The following is a 15,981-nucleotide window of genomic DNA, read 5'->3' as shown; positions in this document are numbered from 1 at the left end:
CCTTCACCTCCAAGGAATACAAGTTATAATAGGTAGAATAACTAGAATAAAATCTAATCTAGGATTTACATAATCACACTTAAATAAGAAGTTTATAGCAAACCTTTTATTTTCAACTTGGTATCAGAGCAAAGTTTGATTCTTGGTTGTACTTTGCTGTGAGTGCTTTAGGTGTATAAAGCTAATTTTCTTCGTGCACCCACAATCCATAAACTTGAGTGTGAATATTGTCCACAAAGAAGAAGAAAAAGTGTTGCTGCTGCCATGAAGGGAAGAAAAAGTATGAGTCATTGCTGCCTTGGAGAAAAGATATTAGGGAAAAAAAAAAGGTTTTGCCATCGTATGATACTTTCCTGTCATGAAGGCTTTTGTGTTTTGTTTTATTTTATTTTGAACATAGTTTGAAAAAAAAAATGATGGAAAAAAAAAAAAAAAGATTCGAAGGTGGGGCGTGGCTAGTACAAGCATTGGCCGCTTATCTTTGGTCTAGAATGGATGTCTACCGATGCAATTTAAAGAAAAAGAAAAAGAGAAAAAGAGGATGAAAAAAAAGAGATGAGAAAAAGACTAAAAAAAAAAAAAAAGGAGATTTTGTTATTAGGCTTTTGAAAAGGTTTGCATTTGTTCCAACGTGCCAAGAGATTTATTGGAGCTTTTGAAAAGGTTTGCGTTAGTTCCAACATGCCAAGAGATTTATTGGGGCTTTCGAAAAGGTTAATGTTAGTTCCACCATGCTAATAGGTCTTGTCGGACTTTTGAAAAGAGGCTATCATTCCAGTTGGACTTTCGAAAAGATTGGCATTTGTTTTAATTGGACGTTCAACATTAGTTCCAGCGGATTGTGATTTTCTACGCTTTTAAAAAGATTGGCGTTATTTTAGCATATCAATGAATATTTCCTTCATGTGCGTGGTCCACGTAAGGGCGAGTGTTGAATTTACAAAGTTTCAAATTAGATTTTATTCCTTCGGGCGAAGTGAGAAATCATGAGTTTTAGGGGGTGTTGAAAAATATAGAAGAAAATATTTTAAAGATTGATTTAATTAGGGAATGGATATGATTTGATTTGATTAGGTCTATTTGATGCGATTTAGTCTATGTTTTCCTTGTCTTGTGGACAAATTATTGATTTGACTTATTTTCTATTATTACTCCGTTGTATTCTTATATGGTACCCGATTGCTTTCACCATAAGATGATGATGATGATGATTTTAGTATGGGACCTATTTCAAAAAAAAGAATAAGAGATTTTGAAGGGTACCTTGCAGTTTAAGGCAAGTCAACAAATGAAGGGGATAGCAACAACACTCAGCGTCCTTGTGTCGTTTGCTTTGATAGGGTCGGATTGCTTCTTTCTTCCTTGTGAGCACTCTGCTGCCTATTTTACAGTCTCATGATCAAAACTCTGCTTCTGCACACGGTGGAGATTAGACAGCGCCGCCGCCTCGACATCTCCTCTATCCGTCATTGACAAAATAGCTCATCCGCAAACAATCCGTCCTGAAAACTGGTTGAAGGTGGCAAAGGCACAACTTGAGTTTCGTTAACTTGCGGCAGCTCCCGTGGTCCTAACAAGAAGTCGACGTCTGTAAGCAATTCTTCATCGTCTAAAAGAAACTCTTCATCCTCTAAAACCAACTCTTCTTCGTCAATCTGAGTTTCGCCAATTGCTTCCTTCTTCCTCGTGGGCACTTTCCTTCCGGTTTTACTTGCGGAGCAATCAAGGTCTTATAAATCTGAATCACTGTGACTACCGCTAAATGAACAAAGAGTTGGATTTTTACGCGGATTCATCATGCAGGACTGCCGAATATATAGGCTGGTAGCAATTTATCTTCAATAGTCTAAAACTATTGAACGAGAATTGACGTTAAACTGTGAGATGGCAAAGTCAGAGAGAATCCCACTTTAAGAGAGTTTTCTTAGCATTTTTCATATATAAATAACAATTAGTTGTGGAAGGCTCCCACGCCATTGTTCTACAGTTTAATTACTCGAGTATAATTTATACAATACACATTATATGGTGTCTACTACTATTCACAGCTGCCATTTCTAAAGGATAATCACTGAGTTTCTAGGTAGGAGCTATGACCTTGTGCGTTAACTCGGCTGGTGAGCGAAGCTCTCATCGTAACAATTGCAGACTCGTTCGCTCCGGCTTTTAGAGCAGCTCTTCCGGCTTCCAGGAACCTCTTGACTGCATCCTCTGCGTAAATGTTTGCTTCACGCACTGTCATGGTCTCTCCAATATTAGGGTAGGTGTTGAGGACGTGATCGCCATTGAGCTGGGATGCAAGCTGGATAAGCTCGACTTGGAACTCTGAGAGGCTCGAATCTTCTCTGGGTCCGCCTGGCCTCAGTGAGGTTGTCACCTCTGGAAGAGTTTCTGTAACAGAGAAATGGATGATGATGAGCATTCAATAGGAAAATGCAAGTCTTTTGGTAATATGCAAGGGCATTAACAAGTAATCCGAATGGAAGAAAACAATCAAAAGGTTCTACGCAAACCTGGACAGTCATCACGAGGAGTGCTGCGGAGGGTAAAATAATTCTCAAAAGTACCAGCCCATGCATCTCTCTTTGTCAAGAAGTTTGATTTCAAATTGAATAGCTTCTTCACAGTGGCAGGGATGGAAGAATGCTCAAATTGGGAATGTGGTTTCGGCCCTGTTGGCTCATGGATCACTGCACCAAAATACCAAAAATCAATCAATAAGCAAAAGGACCGAACTTATAATTGAAAAGAAACGTAACAAGTACATGCCACTCTTATTTGAAATAAATTGTTAATTTCTTTTAACAAGATCTGCATCACAAAACCAACTAGCTATTGTCTAGCGGTACTACCCTTCCTTGATCAACAAAAGATACTGGACATGAACTGACAATATAGAGAGGAGGTAGACGGGAAACAATATCAAACAACACGGTTCTGAACAGAGTCGGGTAGATACATAGTGCATAATCCTCTACTCTAGATGTAAAAAACTCCATCTTTATGCAAAATTATGCTGTTCGAACCCCAGCATTCGGGACACACTGAGGACAGTAAATATGAGGTAAAAGAAATGATATTGATACAAAGTTCAAGCTTGCTCAGCTTAATGAGGGTTTTCACTGATTGAGATGCATAGAAAACCATTCCCAATACATCACGACCCAACTTTCTCAGCACGGACAACTAAGCCATCGGTAGAAAATTGCCCCTGTTGGTGGCAGACACCTAACACAAGGACAACTTGTGACACCGAAGAACACTGTCAAATCGAACCCTCCCCTTAACAGCTTAACAATGAATTCAATTGGCAGCAGCCGGAAAACATTAAGAACCGTTCTTTAAAATTCAATCGGTGATAGCTCAAAGCATAGCCAAACTACAATAAAGGGACGACCAGATGACAGTAATTCAACTTAACCATGTGAAAAATGAAGCCCAAAACACGTTTTTGGTCCTGCTAGTCTTCATAAAGCTCGTTTCATCTGGTATTTTCAATTGCATCTAATTTGGCCCCTTTAACTTGCAAATTGTTCCAATCCGAGGAAATCCGCCAACTTCTGTTGACCTTTGGATGAAATCGTAGGGTAGAATTGATTGCTTTCGTACAAGAAATCAACATAAGTGGACGGATCTCTCAAATTGGAACAATTTGAAAAATAGTGCGACCAAATCCGATGCAACTGAAAATACAATGATGAAAGTGGAACTTTGCGAAAACAACAACTCAAAACGTGTTTTAGCCAAAAATTAGCATCAAAAGAAACATAAGAGCTTTAAAAATTCATTGCATATATAAAAAACAGACCAAGTCCAACCGGCATTACCAAATTCCAACCAAAACACTATCCGACAGACGCGGCATTAATTATTCAACTCAATTAAAATAAGCAATTAGTAGAAATAATCATTTTTTGAAACGATTATTTACCTTGATCATTTCTTCAACTAAATATCAAAAAGTGATTATCCTACTAATTACCCATTAATATAGGTAGTGTTATCCACACAACTATTTTTATTTTTTTCGTCCCTCTTAATTTTCGTTTTCGAACGTCAGATCAAATGAATTAAAAAATATTAATTGACTTCTATTTCTCTCACCTCTTCCTAATTTTTTACTGTAATAAATTGTACAAGATTAATTTTGACTGTGCGAATAGCATATCCTTAAAATATAATAATCTACCAAAATTTAATAAATTTAACTACAATACCACTCAATTACAATAAACTACTAAATAAACCCAGAAGCAAGAAAAACTTACCGGTACCCTTTTCGACCCACGGTGAGACAAGTATGGTCGGCACCCGCACACCCAACCGGTCAAACCGGAAATAATACGGGTCGGGCCCCTCGATCCCATCCGGGCTCGGCACACCTGAAACCGGCGTCGGCACGTGGTCGTAAAACCCGCCGTGCTCGTCGTAAGTAATCAGCAATGCCATTTCTTTCCACTGCGGGCTAGCCCTCAGCGTCTCGTACACCTCCTTCACGAACCTCTGCCCGCGCGCCACGTCATGCGACGGGTGGTCGTCGTTGGCGGGAAGCTCCTTGACGTCGAAGTACCGCTGCTCGATCACCGCATAGTTCGGCAGCTTCCCGAGCCGCGCGTGCAGCTTGAACGTCAGCGCGTAGCTGTGGAATTTCATCACGTGCTTCAGTTTCCTCAGGCTGTTGAAGAAGAGCGTGGCGGGGATGTTCTGGTAATAAATGCCGAAGTCGAGGCCATTTTCGTCCAGAGAGTCGAAGATCGTTTTCTGAGGGAAGCCGTGGATGAGGTCCTTGCGGACGTTGCTCATGGCGCCGTGTGACGTGGCCGAGTGGACGTAGAACCGATTCGGCTGAGTCGACGCCGGCACGGACGCGAACCACCGGTCGAACACGGCGAACTCGTTTGCTAACCCGGTGTAGACCGGGAGAACTTCCGGCTTGAACCCGCTCATCACCGTCCTCGCCATCCCCTCGCCCATACTCTCCGCCTGCTGAGCGAACCCGTTCATCGGAGCCGGGTTCTCGGAGCTCTCGTTCGACCCGAATATCTGTTCCCGAATCGCCTGAAACGAGTGGCCCGGGTCGGAGTCGATGAAAAAGGCGTCGTTTGAGACGCGGACTCGAGCCGAGCCGGGTTGCGAGACGGAAATCGGATTCGATTCGTTCCCGTTCAGGCCGTCGATGTCGGGTCGGGTCGACTTGAGCCAGCCAAAGATGTGGTCAAAGGAGCGGTTTTCCATGACGACGACGACGACCGTTTTGATAGGCCCTTTGATTTTGGGGGTTTTGCGCGCCGCAATGAATTGGGTGGAGACCAACAAGAGGTAGAAGAAGAAGAGAGCCCAGGTGATGGGTTTTCGCCGGAAAGCCATCTCCGGTGACCGGAACTTGTTAAACTCCGGTTAAACCCAGAGAGCTAAAGCGAAAGGCTCCGGCTGTGACGCGTAAACTGTTCGTATTTGTAAAGGAAAATGGTGGACAACGGTATATATGCTTTGAGGATAAATCTCTTTGGAGTCGTTGTTTGTTTTGAATTCAACACCAGATGAGAGAGAGGACGGCGACCATAAGAGAGACTAGGAGCGTTAGGATGGGACGTTTTTTCTTTTTAAATTTCTGAGATGAAGTTGAAGACACGTAAGCCCAAAAAGTGTTAAGGAAGAACTGGGTTGGGGACACGTGGCATTTCAAGAAGCATATGGTGTTTGGTAAGACGGATGAGCAAGGGTTTGTTCTTTATAGAGTAAATATATACTGTTTTATTGAAATAATTGTCCACAAATGTGCAAATTAATTAAGGTATACGAAAGCTTTATTTCGAGAGACAAAAAAATTTAGTATATTTTAAGTATCTGCATTAGTTTTTAAACATATTAAAGAAAGACAAAAACATAAAAATAATTAAAGCCCATCTCAAAATCATTGAAATAATATTTTAAAATATCAGTCACACCCATAAGGTTTTAGGATTGTTAATAAAATTCAGCTCTCACAACTTCAACAAAATTAATATGTGCCAAAAGTTTAACTCATCATCGACTATTTCTATAGAATCAGTTTTGAAACTATATGTAGAATCAGTTTGTATCATTTATTATTAGAATCAATTAAACCCGTCTTCACCTATTTTTGCAGAATGAGTTCAATCAATCATCGATTATTTTTGCAGAATCAGTTTAACGTGTCCTTGACAATTTTTGCAGAATCAGTTCAACTTGTCGTCGACCATTTTTGCACAACCAGTTCAATCCGTCTTTGACTATTTTTGCAGAATCAGTTCAACCCGTATTCGACTACTTTTGCAAACTTAGTTCAACCCGTCTTCGGCATCTTTTGCAGTTCAACAAGTTCTCGACCATTTTTTGCAGAATCAGTTCAACTCGTCTTCCACATTTTTTGCAAAATCAGTTTAATTAGTCTTCGACCACTTTTGTAGAGTTAGTTCAACCCGTTTTCGACCATTTTTGCAGAATCAATTCAACCCGTATTGGACCATTTTTACATAATCAGTTCAATTCATCCTCGACCATTTTTACAAAATCAATTCAACTTGTCATTGACCATTTTTGCAAAATCCGTTCAACCCGTCCTCTACCATTTTTGTAGAATCAATTCAACCCGCCCTCAACTATTTTTGCAGAATCAATTTAATCTATAAATATAAATATTTTGTTTTCATCCCCATAAATATAAAGAAGAGAATTGCTAGCAAGACTCGCCACCAATGCTAGTCCTACACAAATTTAAAGCATTTAATTGCAATGCGGGACCATTTTAAGATATGTAAAATAAAAATAAGAAAAATTGTAAAACTATCCATTTTGGGACCATTGTTTACACCTCCATCACCCTTCATCATCTTTATGCAAGATTGCAAAACAGTATCCACCTTCAACCAAAGTAGTTCCACCACCACCACCAAGCCCCTTTTTTTCTTTCAATTTTCGTTGCTTAATTTTTCTTTCTTTGTATAATTTACAGTTTAATTTTGTAAACCAATTAAGAGATTCCAATTGAAACACCGTGCCTTGCTGCACATTTCAAACTTGGTTTTGATGTCTCCCTGCACATTTGAAATTTGAAGTGGGGTGAGAAGTAATGAGTTGAATCAAAACCTCTTATATGAACTTAGTGTGGAAGTTTAGACGGGGAGAGAAAGGAGCTTGGCTGGGTGAGGACTAAGGAGATATGGGAGTCACCAATGGTGGATTGAGGTGAGTGGAAGTTTTATTGACGGTTTGTTGGCGGCGGAGCAAAGTGGGGTGGGTGGGTGTCTCATTGACAATTTGTTTCCTTCAAAATTTATATTAAATTCTAATTCAATGTACGCATAGATGGGATGACCAAATTGCCAGGCGAGAGACCTTTAACTGCAGACTCGCTTTCATATCCTCCAACAGCTAAAGGGTAATTTCCAATACAATCAATTTGTATAAAAGATATTTTTGTGATTTACACTTTAGAGGAAAAAAGGTAATGATGTCATCTGTCACATGTATTAATATTTGTCTCTTCTTGAAATGTTTAAAAAGTATCGTTTCAATATAAAATTAAGTATTAAAAATATATTTTATGTGTAATTTTTCCTAAATATATAACTGTTTTATTGAAATAATCGTTGTCACAAATGTGCTAATCAATTAAGTATTACGTCACTTGTAACAGAAATTATACCATTAATTGGATCGAATGTACAGAGGAATTCTTGCACAAGGACGGCTGCAAAACCTACGGGTCCACATTTTGTTTTGCGTACAAGTTTGTACGCGGGGACGAGAATCCTTTTTGGACCATTTGTGCGAGGATCCAAATGATTATTTAATTATGTCTATTTATCGTACATCATGTAACTAATTTTCGTCAGCTATTATTTGTGAGGATTTTCAAATAATATCACAAGAATCAAGCACAAGACCTTGTACTTACAAATAAAATAAAAAAACTATTAGACTGTAGTACTAAATGACAACTTGTAGTTGAATTATAAAGTTAAAAAGAAGGGTCTAAATCAAGTAACGATTGATACACGCACGTACGCAATTCGTAACATCACTCATAAAATATTTTAAGAATGTCTCACACGCTAAATGAGTGGTTGATATAGTTGGTACATACGCAGAACTACAAACTTGACAAGATCAAACTGCCAAAGTTCAAATTTACAACAAAAAAACCATCAGCCTATTTGCTTTTAGTCCAACATTTTAAAAGGAATAGTGTTATTTACACATCCAAATTCACCTCTCATGCACCTTATTAATTTTTTGCTGTTAATTTTCTTCAATTCATTTAATCCGAAGCCGAAAATTGAGAGAGGTGTGTGAGAAGTAAAAATGAGTGTGCGAACAGCACTACCATTTAGAAGACCAGATTTGGAAAGTAAAGATGCCCTGTGGTTCTCTTATATGTAGAAGAATTGATGGTTGCTTGTGTTGCTTAGAAAAGATGAAGTGCCATCTTTTGCTTGTTTTGTTTCCATTTAGGAAGCTTATAGAAGTCCCTTTTGGCCATTCCAAAATGCACTTGGAATTCTTCATCAGAGAGATATGCCTGAAAACACCAGAACAAGTTGATCAGTGATTGCTTTACTGGACTCAAGTACAACTGATATTTCATATTTTTCATAAGACATTTTCATTGCATGCTATGAACCGAAAAGATTAAGCAGACGGCAAAGAACAAGGACGTAAAAACAGGCCTAGTAATCAAGCTGACTGTCGTGGCATTGGCAGAAGAAACCGGTTTCTATGAAGATTTTGAGTTTTGAGTTCAACACGGTTTTCAGGTATGGTCATGTAGGAACCAAATATGGGAGAAACTAGAAGAGAAGAAATGAAAACTGAAAGCGCATAGCTTCACAAGTGAAACATGGAAATCCTGTTGAAATTTCAGAAGTGTTCCTGCCCTTCATTTCGGACCTTTGTTGATTAGGTAAATTATTTGATGCTGTTTGTGTTCGGAAACTGACATATTCGGTTTCCAGGTATGGCATTTTGCATTAAACATAGAACCCCAAGAAAAGAAATTAGGTTGTCTCTAGATGAGTGCAAAGGGGGTACCTCTCTTTTGGTTATGTCTATTCCTGCTGCCGGGTTTAGAGAAACCACTTTGAGTCGTTCATATGGATACGTCAACAAGTTTAGGCCTCCTTCACTATGCTCACTTCCATTAGCCTTAGTGCCACCTGTATTATCCGGTAAGTTTACTGGAGAACCTGCAGGTACAATTGACTCGCCTACCAAAAGAAATTAAAGACAAAAGAATGAGGTCGTAGGTGTTGGAAACTAAGAAAAGTAAGCATCAAGAGATACAGTGGTTTCGTATAACTTCATGAAACTTGTAATCTTTCGTTACCAGGACTACTGTAAGGAGAGGATTTTGGAAAGAGTTTCTTAGTTGGAGCAGATGAGCTGGAAAAGATGTGATTGTTTGGGGACTTGACATTAGAAACTGAACCACCGGATGCAGGAGAAGCACTTCTCCGGCCATTGGAACTCACGGACTTGCTTCTAAAACCATCTGGGGTTGTCTCCCTGGACCTGGAGTTTGCTTTCCATGTGTTTCTTATAGGTGCCTAAGAAATTCAATGAGAGACACGTGAATAAAGTCACTACTCTGATTGAAAGACATATAGAGGTTACATAAATTGAAACATCTTGAAGTCACTTACTTCTAATTGTTGTGGTTTTCCTTTTAAAATAGCTAGCTTCCGCTCAAATGAGTTGCCATGCATCTACAACGGAAACAGTTTAGTTGAGAACCTCATGGAACAATCACCGTAGTACAACAGAAATCAAGGAAATCTTAGCTTCGATCCTATGAACAAATTCAGCAAGAGCTCAACAATGCATCATTTATGTAGGCGAACAATCTTACATTTGACTTTGATGGATCCCATTCAAAGAAACGAGTGAAAAATGGTGGTTCGTGCCCTTCACTAACAACATATATAGGAGTCTCCAAAGATAGCCCTTCAACCAGTACATCCGTCTCGAGAAATTTCTGTGAGAGGCCCAGAAACAAGTAAAATGTAGGAAAATAAGAGCACGCATAAAAGTATGAAAAAGGAGCTAAGATATTCGTAAACCTAGCACTTCACTACATTGAATTTTGATGCAGCCAAACAAAGCAACTATAGAAATGTGACCAATGAAACTGAAAAATTGAATGATTAATTAATATGCAGTAGAAAGTTTTCTAGTGTGATGCATAATGTAGGTTTCATGGTGGAAAACTAACCAGGCCAAGAGTAAGGGCTTGTTTCTTTGAACTAATGTTAGAGTGGCATCCAATCCAAACATAAATCTCGTCATGGCAGTCAAGTACTAATACATCTTCAGTAGTTAAATCATCCTGTGTAAAATTGTATATCTCCTTCACCTGAAATATGCAAACTGATTCAGATGAAGTAAAGTATCTCTGAAGTACCAACAAACCTTACTCTTGGTACTGTTGAAATGAAATTTTCACATAGTAGGAGAGTTAAAGTATATGAAAGTATACCTTGAAATCACCTGAATGAGGAGTTTGGATCAAGATGCAAAACAAGCAAAACCCCATTATTAGAACGTCTTTACAGCCATATAAAGCCAAGACGATTCTGAACCAAGGCAACACTGCAATATCTTTGGAGAGAACAATTAGAAAATTGGGGCATTTTGTGTACCTTCAGTTATGCTCAACATAAACAAATTTGGGTCTTCCATGTGTCCTTTTATTTCTTTTGCCCTCGGATACTCAGCCTTTCCACCAAGCACATTCCAGAAAGTATCGGATTCGCTCCCTTCCCTCAGTGATACGGCTTGCCAAGTTGGCTGATTGACATCAAGAGAAAATACATATATTATACAATTCTGAGTGAAGTATGAGGAAAGAAAAAAGTAGAAGAGAAGTTTAAAGATCGAGTTACATGTATTAATTCGAGCATTCTGTCAAGAAGGTCATGGTCTCTGGTCGAGGAGAGATTCCCAATCCAAGTGCAAGCAGATGCACCAGTTTGCAGGATGTAACAATAACACGAGTTCAAAGATCTCGAAACCTGCAACAGTATGAATTTATACTCAAATCTTACACGCATATGCAAGGCGAGAGGTCAAGAGTCAAGACACACTTTCAAAGGCTAATGATAGTGTGATCTCAATATTCTTTCCATTCTAAGATAGAAAAATTAAAAGGTCCTGGCTCAAAAGCTTACTGGATCGACTTGGATCGCCTGCATATTGTTGGGACTTGTCCCTTGAACACGAAAAAGGGCTGTCTTGCTTTCATCATAAGTTTCATCTGCAATACCATTTTCTGCTATAAAATTCTTGTATCGTGCACTCCTACCTCCCTAAGAAGAAAAACCATTATCAGGAAGCTGCTGGATGATTAACATCAGATTAACTTGAAAAGGAAACAATGTTTAACTTTAAATGGATACTATATTAGACTAGAGAGAGCAGAGGTATGAACCTTGTAAATAATTAATGTCTGGAAAATGGAAAAGAATTGAGAAGGCTCCTTGTTCTCCATAACTTGAGCCTGAACTTGAAAAATGTGAGGTAAATCAGAGATAAATGTGTTCTAAATAAACTAATATACAATGCAAAGGTGATTATGTGCAACAATATAACTACTAACTTAATCACCGTATTATTTCAAAAGATCACGCATAGGAGAAAGAAACATAAAGCTTACCAAAACAGGGTCTCCCTTGGTTGAATCGACTAGGGCATTCATACGAGAGATAGCATCCCTTCTATCTTCCTGCAAGCAGAACAGAGATAAAAATAATAATAATAAATTTTCAACCAACAACTACTGTATTCAAATCTCTTTAGTTACCACTTACCGTTACACTTTGACAGCCAAGCCATGCATAAAAGAGATTGTCACTCTTTTCCTTTCCAGGATAAGTATACTGCACAACATAGCAATCCCCGCTGAATATTTTTCGCTGGTCTGAAGCTGGAATGAGGAACAGTTTATCACCATCCACCCGCCAAACCTGAAATGTTATAGATTGCAATTAAGGGGCAACAGAATCAAATACAGACTTTGAAAGGGTGAAATTTCCGGTAAGAAGGTACCTTCAATGTGCCACTGCAATCTATAAATGGCTGGATGTCTTCTTCATCTGGAAGCTCTTTCACCTCATAACCCTTTTGCTTGAACATTGCTGCCATAAAGTAAATATTATAAGAGCTATATTAAGGTAAATCCTGCTTTAGTTACAGCACTAGTAATTGTAAAGTTGGTACTTGGTTACGGGATTAAACCTGCGACTTTCTCTCGGCCTTCTTCATACAGCTTGATTTTGACCGTTTGAGGCCAATTATCAAAGTATGACCTAAACTTAACAGTTTCTAATCCTTCAGTTATAAACACTGAATGAGTCCCCGCTGACCTGCCTTGGTTTCTGAGGAAATCCTGATAAAGAGTAGGCAATCATTATGGAAAACAATGCCTATGGCTCAAACATGAGCTTCAATTATAGCATTTTACTTCCTTTAAGTAACTAAATTTCTTGTGTACTTGAAAACTCATCTGTCTTCCTTCGAGGGGTTTGTGCTCTTTCAAAAAGTAATAAAAAGGGGGATGAAAATAATACAGGAGGAAAAATTCTTACTTCTGTAGCGGAAATTGATGTTTTTCTTTCTGTAACTGAGGTATGCTTTCCCATCCAAACAAAAATCTCAGAATCACAGTCCAGCATATAACACTTGTCCGTCTCCAGCATTTCTTTATTTAGTGAGTCAGTTCGACATGGACATAGCTTACCCTGAGTTGATATCCTTAGAATAATGTCAACAAAACTTGATGAGCAAGATATATAAGATTTGAAGGATTATAATCACGAGAAGTGATCAAGAATTATCAATACTGACCATGATAGTTTCACAAAGGGTGTCTCCGGTTGTTCCTGGAGAGAAGACGGTGGATCCTGGGGAATGGGAGCATAACCACCAAATAAGCTCCAGAATTCACCCACTTCGGGATCACCAACAAATTTTCCATCCTCTGCAGCACTTTAACAATCAACAATTGTTGGTTTTCATAAAGGAAAAGGAGAGAGGTCAGAAGATTGCCAACCTACAGTTGCCACCTCGCATTTTTCCCGATGCTTATTCTCTTTGATGTATTGAACAACCTCCAAACCCTTGGCTCTTTCCTGTATGCTAGAGTTGCACCCACTAAAGAGGAAAATTTTCGATGCAGTATCAAGTATGAATACGTCATTGTGGTTCAGTGATGACCGAGAGAATGGAACCTAGTTGACGATATAAATTCTGATGAGAGGTCTAGAAGAAACAACAGCAGTAAATGCAAAGGAGAAAAAGGAATCTTACTTCTTTAACATGAACAACATGGTCCCCTTTGCAAGCTAACAAGCTGACTTTATATGTTTCACCATTTAAGCGCTCTTGTTGTGTTCTATATGCTCCTTCAATGGGGATAATACAGGGTTTGAAGTACGATAAAAACTTTTGTGTTTCATGGCCTTGAAGCTCCCTATATTGCACAGTGCAGGACCCTAGGGCTGCATCTAGTTCTAGTGCTTTATCTGATGCCAACGCCGAGTCCTCCTGCCAATATGATATTAGCTATAAGAACCCTCAAATGATGTGAGTAATTCATTTTTCAGATTTTTTGTCCGAATCAAAACTTGATATTTTCCTGCCATCGATTTGCTAGGTAAGAATGTCACCGCACGAGAGCAAAAATACAAACAAGGATTCTCGAAGAGAATTCTTTTCTATCCCCGACCCTCCCCATTCCCTTTGGAGTTTTGTGGCTAAAGGTAGAATTAACTGACTCTACAGAAAAGGTTTCTACTACCAACACCACGCACAAACAGTAATTAATGTTGCAGCATCTTACGTATGTTCAGCTCTACACAATACTAACAAGACAACATTTCTTTTGGGTCAAAAACCAACGTGACAAGTCGACAACATAAAACTAGTAAACTGGTGTATTTGTATTTCTAGAATGCATGCCGAACAAGTGAACAAATTCAAACCTTGTTTGAGTCATTTCCCAGCCAATAGTGTATGTCATGCCGAGGAAGGCCATTTTTCGGCAGAAATGTCTGTCATGACAAACAAGTGAAACAGTCAAACTAGTTAAATACACGGATAAGCTCTAGATATCACAGATCCACCAACATTCTAAGATGATTAAATTGTACTGGGATGAACTTTAATTTGAAGATACAATATTCTGAGTAAAAGAAAACTAAATGGCAGTAAAATGAGCACAATCTTCGAACTACTTACATTTAAAACTACATATGCACTTCCGGAATAGAATTTCCGATGCGAAGATTTTGGAACAGAAACCAATTTTAGGTTCTCAACACACCAAATTTCCAAACCACTAATCATACGAAGGTTAAGGATGAATCATTGAATTTCAACACAAGATGTATGAAATATCAAGGATCAAAGTTAGTTAACAAAATACCATTGAACACAAACTGTATCTGTCCATTATTTGTTGCTAGCTATAAGAAAGGCCGCACGGTCAGTGAATTGTTTAATCTACGAATACATCAACTCCTACCAACTAGATCCGAAAGAAACAACATAGTTTTCTACAGATGCAGTACATATCTTCTGAACATAAGCATTCGAAACAGTAGTAAACCAAAATTTTCCGAAATTCCGAGCATTTGAGCAGTTTTCGGTAACTGGCATATCATATAAGAATCAAATGGAACCATTTATAAAGGATACAGATTTGTTCCTGCAGCCTGGAATGCTGGATCCGTGTCTTTACCGTAAACAGACATTGCCTTTCATGTCACAGAGAACTCCACCAAAACAACCACCAAGTAAAAATTTCTGCATCCCAGATAAAAAATCAGATCAACCCAGATAAAAAAAAACAGCCCTGAAACTTGACATTGCATTCACACAGGGTAACTACAAAAACCAGATAAAAATCAGTCTTTACAGCTCTACAAGTTAACACATTTGATATCAAATCACAAGGAAACATAATCTGGTAAAAGAAAAACGAAACCCCAAGATCGAGTGAGTAAATTCTTACCTAACACCCACTTAATTGCTCTGCAGAATTCTGGGTTTTGGAGGATTCAATGAAATGGGCTCTTCCCTGTGCCGATCTGTGATCTTATTCGCAGAGAAGAACACAGAAGAAAACAGTGGGAGTATATTCCACTATGTGCTTTTGACCCAGCCTCAGCTGCAAGAATTATGGAGTTGAAAACTTGGAATCTAAATAAAGTGCGGAGTTTGGTGTGGTGGGGCCATGGGTGCCTGGGAGGCACTGCTATTTTTGAGCTACAACTGGCCCCATGATCAAAAGTTGAAGAACAAGTTCGGCGTGGTGTGTGTGTCGTTTGGTTGCATGACATGTGAGATTGATGGTGATGATCAGAAATGTTTCCCGCTCTTCTGCATCAAAGTTTGTTGGTTGTGAAACACAACTTTATTTAACACGTCTTGTTTGTTACTAGCATGTCTAAATAAGATGATGGTACCACCCATTGTAATACGACAACGATGTTTTTGGCAAACAAAACGCTCTAAAATAGTCATTCCGCATTTGTTAATACTAGACGGATGATACTTTATTGCAATGATTAAAAACAATTATGTTATTCGTTTTAGTGTGTATTCGATATTCGATGATTTCTTTACCTCTTAGCAATTAACTATTTAACCTCTTAGAGCATCTTCAAATGAAATGTTAAAATATTCAAATCAGTAATAACGGTAACAAAAGACAACATTAATGTTTTCCAACCGAGAAATCAAATCTGATGTGGTATGACATGGAATCACATTTTTCCCCTTGCTGCCAAATTTGACAACACCTTCAGATTTTTTAATTAATTTTTAAATGCTTTTTATTAAATTTTTATTGGTTTAAAACATTATCCTTTTGTTTCTTTTCATTCCCAATGCAAAGAAAATATATATGAATTTTTATTTTATGTTTAAAATTTGGTATATCGGTTAGAGAGAAAAATTTTA

At 38.4% G+C, this 15,981-nt stretch overlaps 2 protein-coding genes across 3 annotated transcripts; both read right to left on the bottom strand.

The window, feature by feature from the left end:
* Positions 1–1,893: 1,893 nt before the first annotated feature.
* LOC103963201 (non-specific phospholipase C1) lies at positions 1,894–5,567 on the bottom strand. The gene is made up of 3 exons (XM_009375977.3): positions 4,269–5,567; positions 2,514–2,690; positions 1,894–2,391 (listed from the first exon to the last, which is right to left on the bottom strand). The coding sequence occupies exons 1-3, from the start codon at positions 5,365–5,367 to the stop codon at positions 2,069–2,071; spliced, it is 1,599 nt and encodes a 532-aa protein (XP_009374252.2). The 5' UTR covers positions 5,368–5,567; the 3' UTR covers positions 1,894–2,068.
* A 2,461-nt stretch (positions 5,568–8,028) lies between these two features.
* LOC103963202 (villin-1) lies at positions 8,029–15,394 on the bottom strand. 2 transcript variants are annotated; one of them, XM_048569393.1, is made up of 23 exons: positions 15,036–15,394; positions 14,716–14,823; positions 14,257–14,356; positions 14,001–14,069; positions 13,327–13,563; positions 13,070–13,247; positions 12,865–12,997; positions 12,606–12,771; positions 12,256–12,406; positions 12,067–12,155; positions 11,829–11,984; positions 11,675–11,743; positions 11,450–11,518; positions 11,190–11,327; positions 10,905–11,033; positions 10,662–10,809; positions 10,499–10,509; positions 10,235–10,375; positions 9,872–9,997; positions 9,666–9,728; positions 9,350–9,569; positions 9,055–9,230; positions 8,029–8,545 (listed from the first exon to the last, which is right to left on the bottom strand). In XM_048569393.1, the coding sequence occupies exons 2-23, from the start codon at positions 14,769–14,771 to the stop codon at positions 8,432–8,434; spliced, it is 2,739 nt and encodes a 912-aa protein (XP_048425350.1). In that variant the 5' UTR covers positions 14,772–14,823; positions 15,036–15,394; the 3' UTR covers positions 8,029–8,431. The 2 variants fall into 2 exon arrangements, with proteins under 2 accessions (XP_048425350.1, XP_009374253.2); XM_009375978.3 differs by having other exon boundaries at positions 15,032–15,393.
* Positions 15,395–15,981: the final 587 nt, after the last annotated feature.

Source organism: the organism of the source record quoted next, unplaced genomic scaffold, assembly GCF_019419815.1.
Source record: "Pyrus x bretschneideri cultivar Hongxiangsu unplaced genomic scaffold, Pyrus_bretschneideri_v1 Contig5, whole genome shotgun sequence".
In the NCBI taxonomy this organism is placed as follows: Eukaryota; Viridiplantae; Streptophyta; class Magnoliopsida; order Rosales; family Rosaceae; genus Pyrus; species Pyrus x bretschneideri.
The sequence above is the reverse complement of the archived record's forward strand: the minus strand, read 5'-3'. Positions and strand labels throughout refer to the sequence as shown.

Coding starts and splice junctions, on each gene's coding strand:
- LOC103963202 (XM_048569393.1), bottom strand. CDS start 14,771: ATGTCTGTTTACGGTAAAGACACGGATCCAGCATTCCAGGCTGCAGGA. Junction 13,248..13,326: donor ATGTTGTTCATGTTAAAGAA/GTAAGATTCCTT, acceptor ATCGTCAACTAG/GTTCCATTCTCTCGGTCATC. Junction 11,744..11,828: donor TTGGCTGTCAAAGTGTAACG/GTAAGTGGTAAC, acceptor TTCTGCTTGCAG/GAAGATAGAAGGGATGCTAT.
- LOC103963201 (XM_009375977.3), bottom strand. CDS start 5,367: ATGGCTTTCCGGCGAAAACCCATCACCTGGGCTCTCTTCTTCTTCTAC. Junction 2,691..4,268: donor GTGGGTCGAAAAGGGTACCG/GTAAGTTTTTCT, acceptor ATTTTGGTGCAG/TGATCCATGAGCCAACAGGG. Junction 2,392..2,513: donor TCCTCGTGATGACTGTCCAG/GTTTGCGTAGAA, acceptor TCTCTGTTACAG/AAACTCTTCCAGAGGTGACA.